The sequence below is a fragment of the Linepithema humile genome, chromosome 5, assembly GCF_040581485.1.
Source record: "Linepithema humile isolate Giens D197 chromosome 5, Lhum_UNIL_v1.0, whole genome shotgun sequence".
Lineage (NCBI taxonomy): Eukaryota > Metazoa > Arthropoda > Insecta > Hymenoptera > Formicidae > Linepithema > Linepithema humile.
The window spans coordinates 29943590-29970639 of record NC_090132.1 but is presented as its reverse complement, the minus strand read 5'-3'; the positions used below and the strand labels follow the sequence as shown (position 1 = coordinate 29970639).

The following is a 27050-nucleotide window of genomic DNA, read 5'->3' as shown; positions in this document are numbered from 1 at the left end:
CGGAGGTGCTCTTTCATTTCTGTGGCGCGCTTGTGTGAATGCAGCTTTAATGTCGTTCTCGGATGTTCCCGGGTAGATATAAGAGTGTTATGTAGGATATATTCGGGAAAGGGAAGGCTCTCTCGATGTCAGTAAATCATTCTAGATATTCGATAACAACGGTGAAAAGGTAAACTTTAGCCGCGGATGCATAGGTATCGTTACCTTCTGACTAATCGTAAGATGACCTATATTGTCTTATCTTTCGACTGAAATATCACCTCGATCGTAATTACACTTTGCGACTTTGCAATTCAATATCATTTTAGACATTATCTTTATGTCGTTGATTACTATATTAATAGTTAGAGTGGTTTATTACAACTAACATAAAACTTTCTTTAAGAAAGAGAGAAAGAAAGAATATTTGCAAGAAAGCTACCTAAAGAAGATCCTTTTATATATTTGACAAATATTATATACATACTCATAATTCAATGTTATTCAATATTAGCAACTGTCGTTTCGATAAATATCGCGTACGGTCGTTATATGAGTCTTCTCGAACACCCTGTACATACATATGCGAGATCGTGGCGGCTGGATATCTATGAGTGAAGGAAGCCTTATTTCAGCGGCTCGACGCAGCGGCGTGCATCTGAATGCTGCCACAACATCCCTCTGCCTACGAGCATCTATATTCCTATAGAGAGGAGTTATGAAATACTCCTTTGCGTCTTCTATACTGACTCCATGGATCATCCTCGGTTTCCGTTCGTGTAAGAGAGCTCAACGTTCGCGCTCGCCCTCGTCGCATTTATCGTCGACTATCTGATGACACAGCGGATACTGCCGATTTTTCACGGTGGATTTGTAAAGATATGATACTGCGATGTGCCGTGTTTATTTTCTATCTTTGCGACATGAATATTTATCTTATAGTCGAGGGAAAATTTTTGTTTTTATTGTTGTAAAAAAGAAATTTTTATGAAATGTTTTTTTTTTCGGTGAATACAAAACGATAGAAAAAAACGAGAACAATATCAGGCATATCATTATCTGCTTTATTTCTATACTTCAGTACATTTTAATGGTTATTTACCGAGCTTTATTAATGCCATATTATAATTGAAATCAGAGTTTTCAAGATATTATTACTGGTTCTTCATATACTTAACGTACAACATCATCAGATCATTATCCAAACTTGAAGTTAATTTTAATTAAAATCCGACTTAATTAAATTCCACAAATCGCATGAGAAAGAGTCGTTATAGAAACGACGGATGAAAAACATTGAACTCTACAGGGTGCTTATAGTTAATGATATGAGAAAGAAGGAAAGGATTTTTCATTAAATATTAAATTGGTTTTCGAAAATAATTTTTTCCCTAAACCGCGTTATTATTTATAATCACATAGTTTGCTATATGCACAGTAATTTATGAGATTTTTGAATGATGTGAAATATTCATGCACTAGATTTTAGATTTGTACTTAAAAGTTCAAAAAGACAATGATATATATATATATATATATATATATATATATATATATATATATGTGTGTATATATAATACATATAATGCATTACGGTATGTATATGTAACGTGAAATAAACTACAAAAATATTTTGATACGTCGAAAGCGTGTCAAATATGATACGCAATAGCAGTGTGCCATTACGCTTTAGTATTTTTATTCGATTCACATTTCGTAACATAGATATTAGGTCAGTTTGTGAATAACTTTCTCACACCCCGTATACACCGAGCCGGAACTAATTGCCGCTCGGGCGAGTAGCAGCTGGCGTCTGAAAGGAACTGGGTCGTTAGCCGTAGTTTAATGATGGCGAAGGACGAGGGCCTGATGTATCTTGCGAAGGACGGACGTCGAGCGTCCTTTTATTCATTGGAGGACGATCCCCAAGCGAATCGATAATCCAGCGTGATAGATCTGTCTGGCGGGTAGGAGAGCGAGAGAAAAGCAGGGAAGGAGAATCGATCGTACGCTCGCTCGGGCAAAACCGACGACGAGAGAATTCGCGATCGACCGATCGCCCAAGTCTCCTCCAAGTCGCGGCGGGCACCTGGGCGATTCGATCGGCTGGTATAATTTGTGATTCGATTTGTTTTCTTCCCGCTATGTCTGATACGCCCGCGGTATCGAGAGCCGAATAGAGCCAGATAGATGGACAGATAGATGAGTATATTAATAGTCCTGAGACGCGATTACCCCGAGGATACTTGCTATCGCGATACGGAATAAAGCAGCACGGAGCGAGATTATATAGAGTGTTTAATAATTAGTGATGCAAAGCACTTGGTAAAAGTGCCGATTTCTTGGCGCATGCTGAGCCGACTTTGAAAACCTCCAATAATCAGAAATTGTAGAAAGCGACACACTTTACAAATTTAATAAGTATAATCATGAGAATGTGATTTCAAATTAAAAATCAAAGAAAAGACAAAGAGAAAAATAATAGATTCGAATATATGTAAGATAAAAATTATTCAATAATAAATATTGTACAAAAAATAATTGCATTGTGTAAAATGCGATTAGAAAAATATAAATTGAAAATACTACATTGACGGTTTGAGGCACTATATAAAAAAACATTATTTTTAATAGAAAATTAACTAGGGAGACCGCTAAATCGGGAGGAAAGGGAAAGTTGAAATATGGAAAGATCTATGCAAAATAGAGAGGATGGAAGCGATTAATCTCTTTAAATCGACGCACGATCAAGTGTACATTTCGCGCCACGCGGGAGTCTCGTAATTACCATCCTAAACGGCGCCTTGGGCGCTCGATCCTTCCTTTTTCACGAGTGTTGGTCGCTTTTCCTTTTTCTTCTATTTTTTTCTTCTCGTTTTTCGCGGCGAAATTGCGAGAGCCGCGCGTGTTCGCGGAGATGATGAATTTGATACGCTCGCTCGCTCATTTGGCCGTAATTGCCGTCTCGAAACCGAACGCTCGAGCGGGAAAGGAGGAGTGCCGGATAAGAGGCGGATAATCGCCACAATTGACAAGCGATATCGACGAATGCGACTTCACCAATTCTTGCGATCAGATCAGCTGTAAACTTGCGACACTCCTCCTTCAATTGTGAGAAAGTACGATAAGAGTCGCGATAAAGCAAGTTTTTTACTTGCTATACATCTTTGCTAAAAGATACAAAATGACGAACTTTTACCGAGATTTTGCATTTCTAAACCTTTTGTCTTCCATTTTTATTCATTACCTTTCACTTACAATCATATATAATATCATAGATCCATAAACAACAATATTTCACCATTTTTACTTCTTTTATCGAGAAGCTCTTCTTATCGGCGCAAAGCCGCCCTAGAATCCACAAAATCCAATCTCGCGAGCTGTTTTCGCGGCCTTGTCATGGGCGATTTATGGCTTCTGCGAGCGATCTTCGACAGGTTTACTCGAATATTTATACGGCCTCGCCTTGCGAATGGCAGAATCGTACATTACGTGGGTGGATCACATTCGGCGACTCATCTTATCTCCGAAAAGATCGAACGGTCTTCTTCATCTATCTGATGATACGCCAGATCCTAGCTAATTAGGAATAGCATATGGCGGGGCAACTAACGGCGCTATTCACACGTATCTCACGCACCTTGATCTAATGTGCAGGTGTTTTCTTTCTTTACTTGTTAAACGGTCTCGTTATACTATGAAAGAGGATCATTGTACTACTTGATAAGAGATACTGATAACTTTGAACTGAACTTGAACTTTTTAATTTTAAATGTGTTATTATTTTATATAAGTAATTACACAATAATAATAATAATAAATTTAATACGCAGGTGAGAACTTGCGAGAATTTAAATGGTATAAACGCTGCACGATGTTTCGTATTGTTCAAGCTATTATCACGAGATGACTATTTCATCGCGCCTCATCTTATAATACTATTATACTTCTACCTTATAATTATCGCACTGTACGCTGTATTTTTTTTTGCGGTCGCAATATGAGTGGCGCGAGATGCCTTTGTATGCATGTGACTCTTGATTCTGACTTTATCTTATTTTCTTGGCCGAATGGAAACACCCGTACAAAGCGGGCGCGACGTAATTGTATCTCTCGTAATAACGGTTTTACTGTCTCGAGCACCTTCTAATTACCGCATTGTGTGTCTTGCAAATATAACGAGTGGAATATGGAGCTTATTATAAACAGCGCAAATTGCTTCGCAATGTTGTTCACTGTCATATGTGAAGATATATTATCCGTAGACTGGAGCAGACGAAAGAGGAAAGAAAAATAACGCTTTTTAATCATAGGCGACATTTTTAATCACATGAGAAATAGCTCCGGGACAATGTCTTCTAATTCACTTAAAATGGAACATTAGATATGGAAAGAATTTTTTTATACAATATGAATTTTTTTAAGTTAGACTATAGTTATCAAATATTTTGCAACTTTATAGTTTTTTATCTCAACTTTTAGTAATGACAAATACATAAGCATTAAATAAAATTTCTCTTGAATAAAACTTATTGAAGATAAGAACTATTTACATAATTGCTAATAATTATAAAATTATTAATTTTAAAACATTTTTTGTAGAGTTTTTTATAAACTCTTTTTAGGTTATATTCTACTATTTATAGCTAAAATGTTGATTAGGATTATATTATACATTTGGAACACTCTGTAAAAGTAAAAGCGGATTTTGTTCCATTAACAGTTGAACTCTTCTTGCAAAACTTTGGATAGAATTACATCTATATAGGATTTATATTACTCAGTCTTACAAATCATTTCTGTTTTGTGGAAGGTCATTCTATTAGAAACTGCTCGTAAATTCAGCTATATCTTGGCGCTTAATTCTGACTTCAATTTTACACGTCTGGCAAAGTTACATCTACTTTAGAGAATTTATTTCCGGCAGTCGGCTTAAACATGGTCTCATTTAAATCAACTACTCTTATTGTTCTCTTATTACAACGCATCTCGTGCATTTTACGCTTCAGATTTTCCCTATTGTGCCGAAGTAGCCGTAGTCTACTGCATAAGCCGCATACCATAGCCGCGGTTCGTTGCGAATGACCGAACCGCACGTTACGTAAGGTCAGCTATAATGGTCTAGATAGGCACGGCTTACCTTGAACCATACACGCTTCTAAGGATTTAAGGGTTAATCTTTCTTGCGAAAATATGCGCATAATGCGTAACCGACTTCTTTTTATTCACATCCTCAAGTACTTGTTGCATTTGTTATCCTACTATTATCCTACTATTCGCGTAATAATTATAATAATAATTAATATATATCACTATTTTGGCGTCAAAATATTATGTATTATTAATTAATTAATTAAATATTAATTTACATTAAATTTTTTATGTTGCTTTCACAATATTGCATCGTGTATAATAATTCAAAGATTTTTTTGGAATATCTGTAATTAATAAGTTAAAAACTATTAATTAATTTAGTAAATATTTAAAATTTGGGAAAATAAATAATAGCTATTAAAATGAAATAATTTGATAGAATAAAGCGTAAAGTAATTCGCGCACAATAATTCGGATTATATTAATGTTATAATATGATTATTCCGGATTTTATTGGATTTTAGCTTTAGTCTCAACGTCGCAATAAAGGTATTTATTTGTATTTTGTAGAGGAACGTTGTCAAAAGGCGCGTGTGTACTATATTCATGATATACGTACATTATTTATTATGTTTATACATGTATTAGGAAATAATATTATTTTAATATATAAAGATTTAGAGCTTCTATATGCAAATAACTTGCTTTTCCAATTTTAACAATTTTTTCATTGAGAAATTGATTATCGCGTGACAAGAGTTAATCGATTATTGCACGCAACACTCTTTCTCGCTAATTTATCAAAAATTGTAACATTCCTTTTTATCATTTTTTTATTGTAATCTCTGTAGGATTTTAATTTAGAGAAATATTACCGTGTTAAACAATATTATATTAATTGAGTTAGGATTACTTTGAAACGATTTACTGAAAGTGTGTTCAAGCGCTTGCATACAAAATCCGGGAAAGTAGGCCCTTGGCGTAAACCAGCCGTCTAAGAACGAAAGAACGCGAATAATCGTTTTTTATCCGTGGTACAGAAATGCAAACGAAGAAAATCGGTCGGCCGGGTCACGCGACGAGTGCACGTGTCTCGTTGCATTGTCTCTTGGAATTGGGTCGTGTGTCGACTCGGCGGGTGCAGGCACACGAAGGTTTCACCTCGATATACTCAGCGGTTAATAACTTCCTCTCGCGAAGTCCTCCGGGTGTGATCACGCGCGATTCAATCAAATCGCAGTGAAAGCGCACGATTCCATTAATGCGCATGTACGTAGTGTTGTGTGTGCACGTGAAATGCGGAGAGAGATAGCGAGGGTGACATCACACGCCGGGGATGAGAAAAAGATCGTTGTCGGGTAAGACGAGATAACATGGTTTCTTCAAATTGGAATGTTCCTCTTGCAATTAGGTGAGTCGTGGCTAGACGAGTGCTTCAAAAACTAACATAACTTCTTATTATGCATGTGCATCTTTACTTTTGCGGAAGTATGCGCGTTACGGTGACGGCAGGAAATTCGTTGTTTCGTGATATTATCGCGTTTGAGAAAATTCCAAAGCAACAACGATGAAGGGAACACGTTCATTCGAAGTACCTGAGTTCACCTCTTTGGTTCTCATGGGACTGCACTGTGGAAAAATATCACTAGAAGTAACGTATCGCAAAAGTGTTGCAATAAAGTTTCATGTTAGACGGAAAGTATGGAGTACTTTTAATAAATTGCGTTGAGCCCCGATAATCGATTTTTGTAAGATAGAGAACATATAAAAAATACTTTATATATTGTATATAATTTTGTATACTTATTAAAATTTTTATTGCATCTTTTAATTTCCGTGGAACATTGATTCACAATTTATTAAAGGTATCCTATATATTCTATATTTTCTATTATTCTTTATTCTATATTTTAGACATTATTTTTCTTCATCAATAATTTTTAAGTTTTTATTAAAATTTATATGAAATCGTCTTTTTATTAAATCTACAACATAATTGAAATATCAAGATCTATAGATACTTTTACAGGCGATTAAGTTGCTGTCTATGTATTCACGCGTGCCTTTGTATGTACATATATGTAGTACACACATAATTGCATCTTTTTGCCGTTTCTTCAGCTGGTTTAGCCCGCATAGTAGTTTGCTTGACTTGTATTAATAGGAGGTAATGGTAGTTCAATCATAAACTTTTTTTACTCTCGCAATTGTGAAAGATGTTATATCATTCTGTGGTTTTTGTGAATTAATGAGTTTAGCGTTTTATTACAGTATTTTATGGTGTTAGTAAAAGTTAATTAATAACGCCTTTGTACTTTTTATCAGCTTATTGATAATTGATATATTGATAATTTAATAGTAATAGAAAAATATGCATGCTTTTGCGCGCTCGCGCATGCAACCAGATATATTAATAATATAAGAATTCTTTAATAAAAAACGATAATACAAATTGCTATTCGTGGTATTTTCATCCAGTTTTCAGATATTCAATATAATTGAATAGAGTTTTAGCTCTTCTACAAATATTACAGTTCTAGAATTCTCGTTAAGTCACTCTGTGTACGCTGACATTTGGACTTAACTGTATTGTCGTTCCGCGTCATTGACATTAATGCTATTTCACAGTTTGGCTTCTGTCTACATTTGAGAAGGCTTAGCCGGATAGGTCTGGGTCACGCCGTAGAGCGATATTGTCTATTGCAGCCCTGCTAGTGCAATCTTCAACAACCGTTTAGCGTGTGAAGTTTTTGAGCTCTTATATCAGTTGTCGAAGCCTCTTAAATTCTGGCATCGGTGTTATGCGCCATTTCCAATTTGCCAAAGTATAGATCGTCTGACACGTAATAGAGTCGATCGGATTTTATAATACCGAGGGGAGCGGCGGCAAGAGGTGGATTTGCATCACCCGGCGGGAAGAGATTTTACTTTCCTGTGAAAAATACATGACGCTCTCGCGTGGCAAATTACACATGCAAATATGTGATAAAACGTCACGCTATTTGCAGCGCGTAATGGATGATACGAGCAGCGGGAATTTTATTATTGGATCATTGAGTCATTTCAAAGAGTTTTTGATTCGTTGCATTAATCGATCGTAACAATTACTCTGAAACATTGAAATAATTTTATCTTTTGTGTAAATGTCAAAAAACGGTAAATTTATTATTTAGTTTTTAAGTCATAATTACATTAACAGAGATTATTTTATCCTGAAAGAATAAAATAGAGCAAAATAATTTGCAATGACACATTTTTGTTATATATATTGCTATTGTCTAATTGTTGATTTTTATGTCAATTTTTTACTAATGTGTCATTAACACGCAATTTTATATATTGTGTACATTAATTAAAATCAAAAACTCCAAAATTATTATTGATATAAGCAAGCATTATTATTTCGACTTACATCATTATTTCGTGTTCTTTATTGCGAGCTATCAAAGTGCGCGAAAATCAGGTCAAAATCTTTATCTTAGATAACAGGTGTGTCTTTTTGTAGCAATGATTTACGAAGATATCGTGGCAGAAGAAATTCGTGGAACTATCAATCTACGAACTCGCAAAATCGTGTTTCACGAGTCATTTTGTGTATACATCAAGGAGTTGAATATGTTATGTGTAAAGAGAATGCTAATGCAAATAGAACTGACTGCATTAAATTTTAGCTCTTATAAAAAAATCAATTATAAATAGAGTTTTAAAAAATTGTCGATTATTAGGATATTTCCAATTATCTGAAATTATTGGAGATAAGCAATTATCTCCAATTAAACAACATGTAACATGCTTCCATGCACATCTCATCACATTTTATCGAAGCGAGCGATAGATTGTTCGATTGTTGAAATAAAGAGAGAAGTAAGAAAAAAGAGAAAATTAAAATAAAAAATATAATAGATTATTAATAATTATTACAATCAAGAGAGCACGAAAAAAAAATAGAAGAAAATTGTCTCGCTTGTGCATGTAGATGTACGTAAATATACATGTCTTTGTCTTTATTTCTCTCTTTCTTTTTCTATGATTTCAATGTAGGAGTAGTTTCTCTGATTTGCAGAATGGTTCGATCGTCTCAACTTAGGTAAGCTGTGTGTTTCCCGTTTCCACGAAACTTTAACAGACCACAATAGTTAACGCGGCATTTCGTAACAATTTCATCAGCGATTGGTTCGTATGGTTCTGACGTTTTAGTGGTGCAACTATTAATTGCTTCGTTAATTGGATCAGGAACTTCTGTATTAGCGCAATTACGAGAAGTGTTAAGAATCAATTATTTCTGATATTAAATCTGATAAAAGACGATTCTGCTAAATTGCATGATTGAATTGACACTGACAAACGTACATAAGCCTGTCTTATTAAATTTTTACCAGCATTCTGAATAAATTTATAACAATATAAATACAAAATTTCTCACAATATAGAACGATACGTATGTACTTCATCTTTTATTGACATATTATATCTGAATCGGCTGATCAGCAAATCTGTGAGGATTGTAAATATATCGATTCCTGCGATGGAAATCGTACAGGTCCATGAACTCGATATCCTTGAAAAGTCTCTAAAGAATCGTCCGAATCTTAAGGACACTGACTCTTGAAAAACTTGGTGCTTTAGCTGGTCGATCCAGTGCAGCTATATAAACATCTCGCATGCCGACATCCGCTCAGAAAACAGAATGTCAAAAGCGGTCTTCTTGGAAGTAACTTTTGTCTCATCTTTCTCTTCTTCTGTTACTAATCTTTTTTTCTCTTTTTAATAATAATTGATTCTTAATGTTTTAATGAATCTCATAGAGGCAAGCGATATTTTTTATTATAAAGTAGTGAAATATTATTTTTATAAGATACCGATAAACATTGATTACCGCAATAGAAAATTGTGAGAATGTTTTTAGTGAATTATCATACTTTTCAAAAGAATTGTGAAATAGAACCTTCTGTACGGCATAATTCGATAATTCTAATCTATCATCAGCCATGAACTTTTAAAAATTAATGTTTTATTAATCAGAATTGCATGGAAACTCATCAATTACTAACGGAAGATGTGTACACTTTTTATTGCGATTCAAGCAGTTACGAAATTTTAGCCACAGATGCGAAACTGAGGCTTGCGAAATCGTACGGAATAACCGTGCTTCGAGCTTCAAGGAAGCGTGATGATTTATGAACAACCGGGTACAAGTTGGGAGTAAATTCAAACGCGTACAAAATAAAAAAAATGAACGGAAAGTGGTCGCGATACACGATTAGTAATGACTAAATTCCAGAAGAGCGAACAAAGAGATGAAGAGGAAAGGCGTCCGGGTCTAAAATGCGGAGACCCTCGAGAACGTGTTCTTTATTGTGCAAGAAGCTGTGAAATAGGAACAAAGGGTTCTCCTCGTAGCAGGAGTCTCCGTCGAATCGAAACACTCGAGAGGGCGAAAGGCTGCAGGGAATGGAAGGGGACACCCACCTACGATTATTCGTATATTTCTGTATCTTTCTCTGCCGCATCCTTGTCTCGAATCACATGCGGTAAGGAGCGGGCCCTGAAGGGTCGAGGATCGCATACCGGTTCGCGTAGAGACAACTTCATTTCCTTATTGCAAGGTAACGATCAAGAAAGAGATCGCTACAGCTTTAATGAAACCTGTTAGTTAACTTTTAACTGCTCGCGCGCCGCATTTCTTCGATATTTCAATCTCATTGTTGTTGCTGTGTGTCTATAAAATATAAATACGCGATTCTTTCAATTTTTCTTATTAAGATGCTAAAGTTAAATTTTAGATATCTTATTACAAATCTATATCGCGAAAAGATTTATATTTGCGCAAACTTACATTCGACTTTAAATTGTTTTTTTTTTTTTTAATGATATGCAGAAATTATAATAAAAAATATATCAATTTAGAGCACACTAGCGTATAAATTCTCCGCCACTTTAATACAAAACACTCGAATCTCTATTTTTCTACCTCGGAAAAAGTTCAAATTAAATATCGATTTGTTCACCTTTGGTCCGTTTTATCGAATGCGATCTCCCAATAGTTGATAAGAGGTTTGCCATACTTGGCTTGTCTCAATGTGCGCACACTTTGCCCTTCTTAAGAAGCTACGATTTTTGTGTCGAGTGCGACTGGAATGTCTTTAACCACTCGCGAGTACGCTTCTCGTATGCTGATCGAACCTCGTTGTAAGGAAGAATCTCATTCAGATGCTTAAGCCACTCGGTCGTTACACACGCGATGTGTATCTAATTGCAGGAGAGAGTGGCTCTATTTGTAACGACATAGATAAGTTGACACCAAACAGGATTAGATGCAAGAGATAAAATTAACATGCAAGATTTACAACATTATCTATAAATAGGTCGCGCTACAATCGGAAGACTGACTCGCTCTGATTATTACTTTACATTTCTTTTACATCTCTGTCATTATCGGAATACTGAAGAAATAGATTTGAGTTCCGTCAGATAATTGAAATTGTATACTTGTGCAGCTTAAATATAATCTTTCGCTTGTATCTGGTTAAATAATTCTCTATGTGGTATTTATGGGATACCTTTGGTATCGCGATAAATTCGGATGAAGAATGCGACGGTACGAAAATAGTCGGTGGTTGTTTTCCGTAGTTTTCATTATCTCCCGCACGCGCATAATAGCCCGCGGTGTTCTACACGAGTTTACACGTGATGAAGTTAGTCCCCATTATCACCCGGATCCTTCCATGACCGTAATGGGGACACTCATTGGCTCCTTTCCTATTTCTCGTGTCACTAGTTCCGATCTCCAGTCAGGCAGAAGAACTCGTGAGGCATTTATATATCATTATTTCTAAGTTCTCTGAAATAGACATCGAAACAACAGCATTGAACAAATTTTTATAAAAAAGATTATTAAAGCAAAAAATATTACTTTAACGATTTCTTGATTCTCTCTTTTTCTCTCTTTTTTTCCGTCAAAGAAATTTATTTCCTACGTAAAGAGGAAAAATTCAGATAGTTAAATTATTCTGATTTATTTTGAATTTGTTTTTTGGTCTTTATTGTGACTCTAGAAAAAAAGTTTGCTTACGACTTTATCTAGGTAGATAAGTACAGTTTGACCTTTGCCTGATTTTAATCCTTTTCCACTTATTTGACTTCTTGCAGAAATCATTGTATTATCTGTGTTTTACGTTGTTGTAATTTTCACTGACGTGGCGCGATTGTGCCATAATCAGTGTCTCCGCTTGAACGAATGGATCGAAAAAAGAATAAGTCGCCGTGGCGACCGCATTTGTCGGGTTTCGATGCAAGAAATCGCAAACGCGGCTGTCTATAATCATCTGTAATCACGGAAGGAAAAGAGAGAGTGAGACAGAGTGAGACAGTTGCTAGTACGACCGATTACACCGATTGCTGTGCTGTTCTTAGAAGACGATTTATATCGTTCCTTGCACCACTTGATAAACAATTTATGATGTCAAAGGATGTTATAATTTATAAACCATCTTTAGAAGCAGAAGAAAATAAATGATTACTCTCGCGCGATTTTGTCAAATAAATAGTGTCAAAATATTTTGTATTTTTAATTGGATTTTATTTCATATAGCATTAAGATTTAATTATCTTTGTTCGAATGCTTTTACAAGACATTTGCTTCATCGTAAACGTGAATTTTATTTAACGTGGCACTAAAATTTAGTTATCTTTGTTTGTAAGATTTTATAAGACGCTTGCTTAAATCGCAAAAGTGACGTGCGCGTTAATACTTCATTCTTATTTTAAATTTATTTTGAACTGCTTCTTTTAACTGTCTTCTCGCGAATAAATTTGCATGCATTCACTCTCGTAGCGTGCAATGCAAAGCGAAAAAAAGGAAGGTAGTCGTGAAAGTTTCGCACAGTCGAGCAGAACGACTCCGCCAGAACACGAATGGCGTTGCAGTTAATTGTCTCGTGGCCTCTCAGGTTTCGTTATTCTCGCGTCTCGCGATACTTCCGACATATTCTTAAAATCTATTTTTATTTCTTTATTGTACTAATTAATAAGAATGCCCCCGGTTCCCACGACTGTACAACGTCTTGGACAAGCGCGCTCGTGTTGATATATTTTAATTACTCCCACGATACAAATGGAAGCATCTTCCTGTTTACGACATCGTGTTCGATGAAAGTCGACTTTGTGAAGCGGCTGTGAGAAATTATAGATTGCGAGATCACCTCGTTTTTACTGCTTCGTCTGCACAATATTTTATTCTCTTAACTTTTTCAATTGAAATTTGACACTATTGTGTTCAATTTGAAGGAGATCAATACACTTTTATCTCATAACCGGCTCTTTTGATCCAAAGCTATTCAATAATTTCGAAGCAAAATTTTTTTAAAGACAATATTACTGCAAAGCGGATATATTCTGTCAATATTGAAAGAGTTAAAAATGTTACATTCACAAATAGATCATGCCCGCTCCATGCTGGCGTTTCTGTTTGTCAGTTCGTAATGCGGACGAATACTTTTAAGTCTCGTCTCGACAACGTCAGCGAGATTCGTAATCAGCGTTTCTCTTTCTGTTGAATCTTCATGTAAGAAGATTCACCACTGATAGAAACTTGGAGAGAAGAGACGAACGACAACAGAGAGTTTGCGAGTAACTCGACGGGCTTCGAGCAAACAACGTGATCCTACGAGCATGCGAAAGGAGGAAAACTCTGCATGTGTGACGACGAGAAAACGTCCGTGGAAATACATTCGAGAAAAGGGAAACCCTATTCGATGTAGCGCAGAAACGACGTTTACACGCTACTCGAATCGTTACGTCAACATATGTTGCTCGACTACCGTTTGAAGCTTTTCGAGATCAAAAATGGCGTTTTTGCATGGAATTGCTTGACATATTTATCGTATAATTGATGAAAAAGTCAAATCTTATTGTTAGATGAAAATTTTATTTTATAATAGTTTTATTATTATTTCATATCTTTATAACATTTGACATATACTTGGAAGTGTACTTTTTACTGCATATTAAAATACAAATTTTTAGCTTTTTTTAGGATAATAGAAAAAATTTCAAAAATATATTATATAGGTGATTTTTTAACATGCTAAATCATTTTCAATGTCTATGCCGCGACTATTATTTGTGTTTCACACACATTTGTGTGTCAAAAAAATCTTTATAAATAGAACTTACTTTCATCGACATTAACATTCTAAAGTTTAGTTTCAGTGTCGTGCCATTCATCAAACCATCACCTGTCATTTACATAAACGTGACGCATACTCCTCGTAATCGCAAAAAATAACTTTCTGCATCTTTAAATTGCTAGCTTCATTTATGTCTCACTCTGTTTTTCAAATACTTATTTTTTATAATTGATAATTAAAAAAAGGGGTCGAATATTTCACATTAATTTAATGGAGTATAATATTAAAATTATCTATTGGTTAAAATTATCATTGACTGTACAGTTTCTAAATATTTTTACTTTTCTATTTGCAGTGATATGCTAATGAATATATACAATACATACAATATATTTTTGTTTATAATATTAAAATATATAATTCCAAAGAACGTCAATACGCATTGTTAATCTTTGCTGTGAAATGATTAAAATGTCTATCAGATCAAATCACTAAATGAACGTTTAGTGCGGAAGGATTAATTCACACATATATTGCACTGTAATTTCCATCGATGGTGTACAGCAAGCTGTGTACCAAGATAGTGTGAATCGCTGCACAAAGGGCGAAGATCACTCTCGAAGCTGACATGGGCGCATTGCGTAATTAGTCGCGTGAGTGCGGTTTCCGCCGCATGTGGTACGTCCCGCTGAACAACGCAATGCGGCGACTGCCGGCATCACACCGCGCTTAGCGAGACGCTTTGCCGACGACGAACTATTTTAAAGCTTGGGATTTTTAGAAATATAGGTCAACAAAACGTATTCACCGTCGCCCCTCCATCTCGCGTCGGCGGCCTCGCAATATCGTGAACGGTGCGTTTTACGATGCGATCACTTTCTCCGTCGCTTTTTTTTTTTCCCTGTTTATTTACCGTGAGTGTGCTAACTTGGGATGTACGTCTCTCTTGCGACATACACTTGAGAATATATTTGAGCTACACTTGGGTTTTTTTCCGTTGTATTTTTTCCTCAGTTCAAGTAACTTGGGGAGAAACACGGAAAAATAAAATCTCTATTGTGATTCAACCGTATTCCAAATATATGTTCCAAATTAGATATGCGTCTCAAGTTACCACATGTGTATTCTGCTCTACCACGTTCGGATGAGTGCACTGTGGATTGGCACATTCTAGTCAGCAAATATAGAAAGAATACTGACGTTTGCTTGTGAGTAAATGAGCACTGTAAAAAGCTTTCTTTTAAATTTTCAGAGTAGTTCTTATCAGAAAGATCTTTTGCGTTCTAGAACAACTCTTTCGACAATTTTGAACAAAATTGCATGATGTTTATATTATAGATTCTGATGTCTATAATATTACATTTTGAGTCTCAGGTTAATTATAAGGAATATAAGGAGATTTATCTTCTATAAGTGTGAATTATTAGAAATATAGACTTTATCTGACATCATGAATTCGTTAGCTGTCAAATTAGATACAAATGTGAGGTAGTATGAATTATTCATATTCACAAATATTGATCGTCGCAGGAGTTATTAGGCATTATTAATTACTAATTCATTCTCTTTGCAAGCTTTTATAAATTATTTCAAGCATGGTGATAAATGACTATCAGTCTCTGGGTGCGGCATCAGAAATGTTATACCAGAAAAAATAAATTTAGCATCGGGATGCCCAATTGTTTGCCTATATTACTCTCACTCTCGTCTCATTTTACATAAACGCGCGTGCTCCCTCGCGTACCGTTATCCTCCGCTGGCAGCGTGCCGCGCTGGACCTGGCGGATCTTAATCTCGTGAAAGAAGGAAGCGACCTAAAAAAAGAACGCGCCGGAAGAACATCGTCGTCCCCATTGGGCTTACTTACCTCCGGCAATTTATCGCCGGTCGATTCGGCCGTTTCGAGAGGGCGCGCGGGATTTACGTCGATTGGTGCGATCGTCCAATATGATCGTCCGGCTGTTACACTTTTCTCACGGTTTGTCGCGGCAGGAAATTCAACAGAACTCAAGCGGTTCGCGAATTTAAGAATTTCGACGTCCGTAAAGAAATTTAAATCGATCGGGTCGTGAATTTCCACGCGCGTGGAACTTTTTATCGACACTGCGATTTTTCATTTCTTCATGCGCGACACATGTCGCATCGCTCAAAACCGGGGATGCGCCAACTTGTTGCTTCCGCGAATTCAGCTCTTTCCATCACCGTTCGATTTTTCTTTGACAGGGAGGAGGGGGGTAATGAAATTTTGATGATATGAACTAGCATCGGAATAGCAAAAGTAATGGGCAAAATGAAATAAAAAATACATAAGGAATTGAAAAACTAACCGAAACTACTGCATGTATATTTTTTTTATTTTATCATGCGGTTATTCGTGTGATAAAGTTTAATTTATCGTTTCTACTATTTCTCGTTGAATAATCTCCGCAATTATACCTATTTTCATTTCTGATATTTAAGTCTAGAATACGCGAGTCGGAGACTTATATTTAGTGAGAGCCACCTGATTCTAAACCAAGCGATTATCATCTCTTGCGTATGGGAACAGCGTATGTGGACCAACTGATCCGTAGATAAATTTAGCAGAATAGCCGCATTAGCCCGGATTGTTGACCCGTAAGACTTCTGTACACGCATTGAACTTGTTCTTAGAAGTCCCGGAGATCTCTCAATGAGAAGCACTTCATTTTGATTAATGAATTGATGCGTTGGATTGATTTAATCGAGAACTGATCAAACGATTTAAAAGACATTCTCCTTATTGAAGTGTTTTGGCTTTTTTAATAGAAACACATTTTTTGTGTAACTCATTTGTTTCTTCACTTAAAAGTTGATATAGGAACATTTCTTATTTATATCGTTATCTAATTAAAAGGTTATATAAAATAATAGCTTGAAATAAATAAAGTCTAAACACATATATTAAATAAACAAATATAGAACTTAATGGTTGAAAGTTAGAAAGTTAAACATTAATTTACGTATAATATCATGTATAATAATATTCTGCATAGAATTTATGCATGAAACTAGAATTTACGAATCAAAGCATCTCTTTATATTTTAATACTACTAAAAAATATTATGGTATATAGTTTTTATTCATCTGTTGTAGAGAAAGTTCTTTTTTTATTTCCCGAAACATTTTTAAGAGTAATATGATTTTCACGCTCGCCGGAAAAATCACGAGCTCGCCGAAGAATTCGCGGCTCGCCGCTATCATCTCGCAGCAGATGTGCCTCTTAAGTGGACAGCGGTTATGCGAAAACCGGCTAACGACCGCCATCGGCGTGGCAATAATTTTCGCGGCGCGATTACCACCGCACGCAAAACAGTCGCGTTTCTCAACGTATCGTGCTACCTGTGTTTCAGCTCGACGACACGGCGCTCCAGCTGTACAAGGGCGGTGATTATGGCGCTTATTTGGACCTGGAGGCCTCTATCAACGAGCAGCAGGAAGAATTTGAGGGCTTCCATGAAGGTGAGAGGTAAGTGTCAATCATAATTTCTATCACTTATAACTACTGATGCATTTTTGGAAATCGCTGATGAGCGCTTCGCTCCATTATACATTATGCGTCATGAGCGAAATTGTGAAAAGCGCAAATTACATTCACGAAATTTCACTCTTACGTTAGAATTTTTATAATTTCTCTCACGGAACTATTCCATAGTTCGTGGTATATCGATATTTTTACCTACTTCTGACTTTCCGAACAATTTTGCGTAATTTATTTATACCACGCATAATGATAGTGGCTATTTGTGGCCGCTTAATTGCACCCCGGGTCACAGTGGTCTTCTTGCATGTTATCTGAAGTCAAGTTCTGCGAAGATAGATCCTGTATCTTTATGAGTCCCTCGCGGTTGAATCGCGCTGGGTAATCACACAGTGGACAGCCGTTAATAGTAGAGTCATCGGAGTAATGAAGAATATTTAGGTGAAAAGGGTGTGTGTTTCCCCTCGGCACGTTCACAGCGGGGAGGCTCTGAAGCCTCAGGAGCGACGAGCTCTGAAAGGCAAACCAGTGTTACTCAAGGTAGTATTTCTCTCGTTAAGCGAAGACCCACCTCAAAGTAATGTGGCGAATACGTCGGAGGTCGCGCAAAAAGTCTGAGCAGAGTCGAGTAATTAGCACGGTTTAGTTTGTAATCTCCGACGTGCACGTTGAACGGGGTAATTTTCTTTTAAACAGCGCATTCAGTGGAAGGAATAGTTATTCGTAGACAGAATTTAAACACACGTTGTTACGATAAAACAGCGGAATAACCGGCGTTAAGTGCGCATTATTGTGCGAACAATCGTTAAAGTGTTTTTCCCAACCGAGGAAAAGTTTTTAATTGAAATGCCGCAATAGAAAGTAATTTATTCGATTATAATCGTGAAGTGAACTTAGAACAGAGTTGTATCTTACGTTAAATACGATACATTGAATTAAATATTGCACCGCACTTGCGGTAATTAAAACGCACGATATATAAAGATAACTGTTTAATGGTTATAATTATTTTTAATCGTTAAAAGAATTTTTAAAATCAACATTTATTTCTTCAATAAAACAGACTTATCTTTTTTAATTTTAATTGTTATCAATTTTAATTAGTAATTTTTTATCGAGCGTTTAAAGTAGAGTAGATATTGTGCATTTTTGGAGGTATTTTTAAAATGTCGCATCGAAACATTTTATATATATATCTAATGGTGAGATATTCCACGGTGAAATATGCGAGAAACCAGACGCTGGCTGAAAATGCACGGCGGTTGCAGCAGTATATTTGCGGTTTGCGTATCGAATTCGCGTTAACGCCGTGAAGGCTAACCGTGCTCGTTGAGTATTAACGCAGGTAAATTTGCCGGAGAGGGGCGAGGCAAGTACAGTTAAATTTAGTTCCCCTTTGAGAGCTTCGAGATCCGTGTCTTTCCAGTCTTCCTGAACCTACGCGATTGTTCCAGTCACGTCATATATGCGGCGGTGAACAATGGCATCGAGAAACGCGGAAGCGCGTATTATTTTTACTTTCATCATCTTTTCTTCCCACGCAGAGAGGCATATTACGATCTATTTATTAAATTTATTTATCAAAACTTGCAGCAAAATCTGTCCTCACAGAAAAGGAGAAGATGAAATGAAAAACGTGAGTAATGCGTAGTAATTTTGAAAAGTTTTAAAAACACATCGCTGTATACTTTATAAGCTTATATTCTTGCACCAATTCCTTCACACGTACAAATCTCATTTCAACGTTAATTGAAATAAAATTAGCATCACAAATCTTGAGAATAAGTCTATTTTTCATTTGTGTTTTTTAATTTTAAACGCAAAGAAAATGCTAAAAAATATTACAGAAATTGTTTTGTGCCATAAATGCAGAATATAATTGCATGTTATTTATGTTGAAAAGGTAGTTTTATTCATATTATAGAATATTTAAATTAGATGAATTCCAAGTCCAAAATTGAGATTATCAATTTTCGATTATTGCGCACCGTATGCGCTGCGATCGCATTCATCGCAACCTTTATTTTCGCGGCAATTGATCAAGACCGAAACGGTCTCGTACACACGCACATTGGAAACAAGATCGCTTCCAGTCCATTAATCGACACCACTACATCAGCGCGCGCTCGATGTATCGCCTTCGATCGGATTGCATTTCGTCGGTCGTCGTGCGCTCAAAGGCACGTTCGCGCGAAATGTCGAATAAACGCGGGATAGCCGAAGGGGAGGAAAGGTGAGGGAGTAGGTGAATTGGAATCGGACACGGTTCGGGGCGACGAGGACGGTCAAGCGGAGTGGGAGTTAAATAAATGTTTGCCCGCAGAGATATGCGTTCCAATATTTGAAACCCCGGAATTTCCGCGAACCGCAGAGTGACATCATACGTTTACCGCACTCGCCTCTTTCTCTGCTTGTTCGTCTCATATAGAGTTCGATTTTTCCGCTCTCGAGCACACATGTGTACAATCTAAATTCAAGCTAGTTTCCGGACGTACACGTGTTTACACGTATGGAAAACGAAAGGGAAACCGGCTTTTCTTGCGGCAAACGCGATATTTTGATCCTAACAAATTCATTATGTAAATTGCGATCAATTTCGTGGTCGAATTAGGTTGAAATAATTATAGGATGCTAGTTTATAACGTTATTCGCAATTATTTATCGCGTGCCGTGATAATGCTAGTGATGAGTACGTATATGTATAATTATCTTATTCAGAATGTTAACTTTCCAGACATTGTTTATTATAATTCTAGCAAGATGTGTAAATTGTATTTACTTTATTATTGATTTATGCAATAAATTTTAGTCATAAAAGTTTTCAAATAGCTGACAAATAATAGTTTACAAAAGTTTTTTTGACGTTAAATTTAAAAATAGTAAAAAACAGGCTAGCAGCTGAAATTAGCTTACGGTTGTCTTCTATTAACAGTCTTTAGAAAAATTGGCAAAGCCTTTGTTTTCGAATCTGCTGGCTGCGATCGCTCGTAAAGTGTTAAATTACAGTACCGTGCCCAGTTGCGATTCCCATGGCGATGTCATTGAAACGACAAGCGACGACAAGCGAACTCCGTACCACCCACGACGGCTGAGACTTGCATTATGAGAAAATTGTCCGTGAAAACTGCTTTCTCAACAATTATTCGCACGATCAATGCGTTGTATATGCAGAAAAACTGACGGAATAAATAGTGAACGTAATAGCAGTAATAAGCTTGTGTAGATCAGGTATCTGCAGTCGCATAAAGAAAGAAAGAATTTATTAAATAGACGTACTTCGAGTGAATTTATGTAACTTGTAGATAGGGAAAAAGAGGCAAATAGGAGAAACGATAGCTAGCGCTTTCGCATGGGTAACAAATCGTTATCTCTGCAGTAATGCCTGGCAACTGTACACCCACGCGTACGAGATACCACCGCATGCGTATTCGCGATATTTCTTACGCAGGCTGTTGTGCCTCGCGCGCTCGCAAAATTAATTTGCGTGGTTGCAGGCCTAGGCGGTCATCTGCATCTTGCACATAAAGAGGCGGAGAATTCCATGCGGTAACAAATTGAAGAGGTTTTCCGGAAGCATGTTGCAAACGCCTTTTTCTAAACGGGGATCGGGATTTTGTAAAATCACTTTTTTTAATAGCAAATTAATCGACATATATGTATAACCGAGTGTACATATAGCAAAAAAGACTAAATATGTGAAATATTTAGTCGCAATTGTTGCAATTTATTATCAATCAAAATATCTATTATATAAAAAACATATTTCTCGGTATTATGTTTTTTTTTTATTGCTGAGAGTGCGATATTTTTGTATTTTAAATACAAAACAACTTCTTTATTAATGATTGTTGCCATCAAGCATATTAAAAAGTTGTTGCAAATGTCTGTAAAAGATAGCTTGTTGTTGTGAAAATTTATTATTTTCTATTTAAGGATTTTTATATTTATCTTTCTATCCGCGCATATGTCATTTGTTTGGTCTACATTACTTTTATCGCTGCGCGGACGAGATAAAACCGCGATCTGTTTCTCTTCGTGCTTATTCTGTTGGAAAATGAAGGCTTTACCTACAGGCCTGTTTTTTCAAGAAAATTAATCAGCCACCGGAGAAAGTAGACGGTACTACTGTAACATCGAAACTTATCTCCATTCCGTGCATGGCGTATTTAACTGAAAAGGAGTCCCGGCGGGCCTTACCTAATAAACTTCGTGTCATCGCGTTCCCCTCACGCGCTCTCTCATCTTCGTTATATTTCTCTTTTTCTTTATTTCTCTTCCTGTATCCCCCCCCCCTGTTTCCGCGGAGCCTTATGTAACCTGTTTGAATGCGCGTAGGTATACCAGACGTATATAATTATAATGGAAGGTATACATGTATCCGCGAATATAACGGCTGAGGTAGAAGGAGATGCTAGCTAGAGAAGCAGAGAATGGGTAGTGGATACTCTCTCAAGGGTTCAATAACCAGACACAATAAGTCGCTAAACGTTCGGTATGGATGTCCCGATGAGTAATCAGCTTCCTACCTATCGGACACCAAGATCATTAAGGTGCATACATACACGCGCGGATTTGTTGCGATACTCCCGAGTACATTACCGGCAATAAATTTGCATGTAGAATTTCACTCTTCCTTCTGCTGATATTAAACTGTTGCCATTTAACTTTCGAGCGGTCTTCTATCGCTAAATTTTAATTAATAATTAAGAACATTATTTTAATTTTAGAAATTACAATAAGGAAAGCAGGTGTCATATCATCTTTGGAAACTAGAATGCAAACTATGCTAATAAATCGTTTCATTAATGTCATTGTAGATTAATGTGCGTCAAGCAAACAATGACATTAATGTTATTAGCAGCGATAACGGGAATGTAAATTTGAAATAAAAGCTCGAAATGTGATGTAAATTAATATTAGATACATTAATCGTACTTGTTGAATTATATAAATTCGTAAGTTCAAATTCTTGTCTTTTGAGTTTAAATATATTATATCTTATTTTATATTTAATTTATATTCATATAATTTCTTGACCATTTAAATTGCATTTTTGTTAAATAGCTATTTAGAAAATATTCCAAATTTTATACAAAAAATTCTCCTAGTCTTGGGTTGTTATGAAAAATATGAGAATTCTAAACATAAAATTGTACGATAGTGAAATGATAACAAGACTTTGTTCGGTTTTTTGCAAGAACTTGTTTTCCGCAAAGTTGCATGCTGATTAAATTAATGAGCCTATGTCACCCGCAAAGTTTCGAAAACTGGTGACTCACGTATTCTGCGTTTAAGAATAGAGTTTACGCATTGCACACACATTCGTTTATTACACCATTGCACGCGGGATAATCTGGAGAACGAATTGATGATAGATAAGTTGCTTTGGAATGTATTGAAACGAGTGGAAGTACTTGTATATGTTTTGTAACTTTTATTTCATTGGAATTTGTGTCAATTATAGTTTCAGAAATTTATTTTTTCCACTGAATTGCATATATAATTTTTCCACATACTTTTGAATGATCGTAGTATGTAATATTCACAATTCTTGCAATGATTTGTTTCTCGGCAATTACACACGCGATAACAGTGATACCTTTCAGCGGAGCAAGGCGTGACATTAGCTGTCCTAAAAAGCGAGGACTCGCGAACAGTTGGCGACCCGGCTCGGAATAAATCGTATAACTGGGTTTCGAGATCTACTCCCAAGATATTCGACTACGTGTATTTCGCGGCTGACCGTTTTCGCGTTTTATAAATATCTGTTTACATGGGCGGGGCGTTAAGTGCGGTCGAGCGACAATGTGTGTGTGAGTCAACCTACATATTATTATAAATAAATACATATCACTTTTATGTCACAAGCTGTGAAAACAGTGTTGCGAAATTGGATAAGATTACGTCATAATAAAATTGCAGAATGGGAAAAATTCATCTATCGATATTGGTTATTGATAAAATTGATTAATTTTATATCATAATTTGAAAGTAACTTTACGTACGAGTATATTCTAAAAATTTTTGTCTACTTATGTTTTACTTAGTGTAAAATAAAATAGTGTAAATATTTCATTATTTAACAAAAAATTTCTCCACTTAATCTGCAATATCCGTAAAATCAATATTGCCTGTATTGCGCGACAGTACAGCGATTTTGTAATGCGGGATCATCGACGCGTTCGCCGGAAGAGACGTGATGGATTTATGGGAGAAATTCGTTCCAGGTCAGGGTTCCAAGCTGTTACGCGCACGATCTTCCGACACATGCCGCATAAGAATGCTATTAAATCTTATATAATACTGCACGACCAAGCTCGACCGTGAACGTTTAATTGGCGGCCCGAGAAACGCATTGCCCGAGGTGCCTAACTCAATTATCCGCCCGCAAGTATTACGCAAAATTAAATGCAAGCGCTACGAGCGCAACGAGTTGCGCCCCGTTTCCTTAAATTCGAAAACGCGTGTATGCATTACATAAAGTTCTTGGGTTTTGATCAGAAAAATGCTCGCGTGCTCAACACGCTGCTTGAGGTACCGACATTTCCCGCTTGCCTTAGATTTACTTTGATTGTAATAGACTGGGAATAGAGAGGCTGATAGATAAAAATCGCGTGCCAGTATATGTCGAAATATTTCTGAAATATAAATACACAGCTGAAGCACAAGTACAATTAAATTCATATTTATTATTTGTGAATATTATTTAAAGATGAATTAAAAAATATGAATACAAAATTAAAAACATAATTACATCTAGAAAACATATTTCAATTATCTTAACAATTTTGAGAAAAGTTTTTGTTCCCTCAAAAAATCTGTGCAAAATCAGATTTTTTTGTTGCTTTTGCGCGGACATATAGGCACCTGGCCATATTTCAGGGACTTAATGTACTATCTTTCCAAGCCAATACTTATAGCGCATGCAACGTTCTCAAAGGAGAATCAAAATTCGCCGGCTGCACTACATTGCGTCACGGATTCTCCAGATTATATCACGCTCCTCCGCACTGCTTTCTCTTTATTTTTCTGTTTCCGTGAAAGATTTCGCATGCCGTTTCTAACAAAATTTTTCCACGTAACTGTTGTTATTTAAATTTTTTGTGATTACAAATCGACAGACAGACAGACACTGTTTGATATTGATTACGTGAAACCATTTATATCTTAGTTAACCAATGAATTATTTTCTCATAATATTTATAATATATTTTATTATTCTATAATAACGATGTTTTTTAAAATGATACAATGATCAATGATATTGATGATACATACACATACCGATGTTGTGTTTTATTCATAAAATTTCTACTCGTTTCTGTCGAAGACGCCCGCGTGCTTAGTGGCGGTGCATTCGGAAACTTTTCGAATGTAATATACGTTTGGGAGAAATTTTCTCTTGTATATCGATTTATTTGCGGTTCAGTAATAACGTCCTGGAAGCCCCGCGTCTGGAATCGGAAAATATTTTCTCGATTAAGAAACGCCCAGTCGCCCTCGGAGTTTCGTACGATCGCGGATGGTATAAAAGAACGAAAGTGGAATGACCGAGGACCCTCGTGGCCAGTAAGCTCGCTTCGGGGTGCGCTTTAGGTGATATTTCAGAACACTTTAACTGCTCCTTTTACTGCCAGGTGAGACTAACTCCTGCCTGCCTAGGTACTGCCTCGTAAACTCTATGCTGTCCAGTCATCTGGCGAGTCGTAACTTATGATCGTGCCCGCGTTGCTGGACTATCTGTTTTTAGGTTCTTCCTTGTTAGCATGAACGTATCTCACGTATGCTAGTGTGACGTACCTTCTCTGACTCGTTCGATATAATTGAAACAGTGAGTTATACATGTTTGCAAGGATTTTACATAAGGTGGAAACATTTTCTATTACATATGTTTGCGCACGACAAATAAGTGAAGTAGAATAATTTTCGCATTCACAAAAATAGGCAACGTATGCGATTGTATTTCGTCATTTTGATTTGTCCTACTTTTGTAAGGGCTGGAAAAATCGTAAGATTTAACGTGCATTTGTAATGATCTTATTCGTTGCCGAAAACGAGAAACACAGGCACATAAACCGGGATAAGAAAGAAAAGCTGTAACAAGCTTAATCGCTTGTGAGCTCAAAGATTCGAAGCTCGAGAATTGGACATTACCTCCGCGATCGGCTCGCGCCGCGTAAGCTCGAGAGCTTTCGGATTTAGGTATACTGCTGGAAACAAATGGTCTCCGGGATCAATGGCTCGCCGCATCGGCCGGTAATTACGAGCTGTTACCACGCAAGGGGCGAGAAGGAGGGCCGACCCGTGGATCAGGCGTTGCCTCGTTACACAATTAAATTTACGATCGACTCGAACGCGATCAGACATTGCCGGTAGCATGAGGGCGGATATAAATTGCGGAGCGCCGCTTTGAGTTATATCCGATTGGTGATGGTCGATTAAGGTCGATGACAGAGACTCGTATATTTCGCGCAAGGTATATCCTACATTAATGGCCGCGGTAAAAAGGACTGCACTCGCAGCACTTTCTCTGGATTTGTAGAAAAGAGGAAAATAGTTTAATCTCAATAGTTTTATCCAAAAAATACATTTTTATTAATCAAAATTCTATAGAGAACAATATTGCAAATAAGTTTTATAATATTAAATATTTAATAATTTTTAACACGACGTGTAATTGTTTTAATTTAACATTTTAATTTGAACAAATGCAAATAGAACTAATAAAAATTACAATTTGCACTGAGATTAACTATTCCGCGCGGTTAACTCAAATAAGGAAACTCTTTCACCGCAAACCGTAAAAACTGTTGAAACTTTTTCAAGATTTCCTTGGAAAGGAATCCTGTAGAACTCAATATACAGCGCTGCGACATTTTACGGAGGCATATCTGATCGCGATTGCAAGCAAAAGCGATAGGAAGAAAAGTGCGACTTGTTCCATTCGCGCGATATATCCTGTTCTGAAGCTTTATCTCTACCTGTCGTAGAATTTCACTATCTTTTTCGATAACTTTAAATTTAATATATTTTTTTAAAAATTAATATACTGCGATTATTTTGTTGCGGATTGTGCGTTACGCAATTATGCGCAAAACATTGCTGATTTGCTCGTTTCACAGACAGAGATTATTGAATAAATCTATAGTGTTTTATATATAACACGGAAATATTTCTATTTTTATCCAGCATTACACAATGCTGACTTTATTTATCAGATAAATAGGAATAAAAATACATTTTTTCGTTATTGTTTACTTTTTAAACTGATTTTAGATTGATATTTTATTACTTAAAATTAATAGTTGTTGCCGAAAATAAATGTAATTGCTATAGATTTTTTAGTAGA

At 36.2% G+C, this 27050-nt stretch overlaps 1 protein-coding gene across 4 annotated transcripts in view; it reads left to right on the top strand.

Moving 5' to 3' along the window:
• Fhos (Formin homology 2 domain containing) overlaps positions 1 to 27050 on the top strand; it is a 115098-nt gene that overhangs the window by 17603 nt on the left and 70445 nt on the right. For all 4 annotated transcript variants that reach the window (XM_067355838.1, XM_012373587.2, XM_067355839.1 and 1 more), the window contains exon 2: positions 17574 to 17689. In XM_067355838.1, the coding sequence (XP_067211939.1) occupies positions 17574 to 17689 (116 nt within the window). The remainder of the gene's footprint in view (positions 1 to 17573; positions 17690 to 27050) is intronic.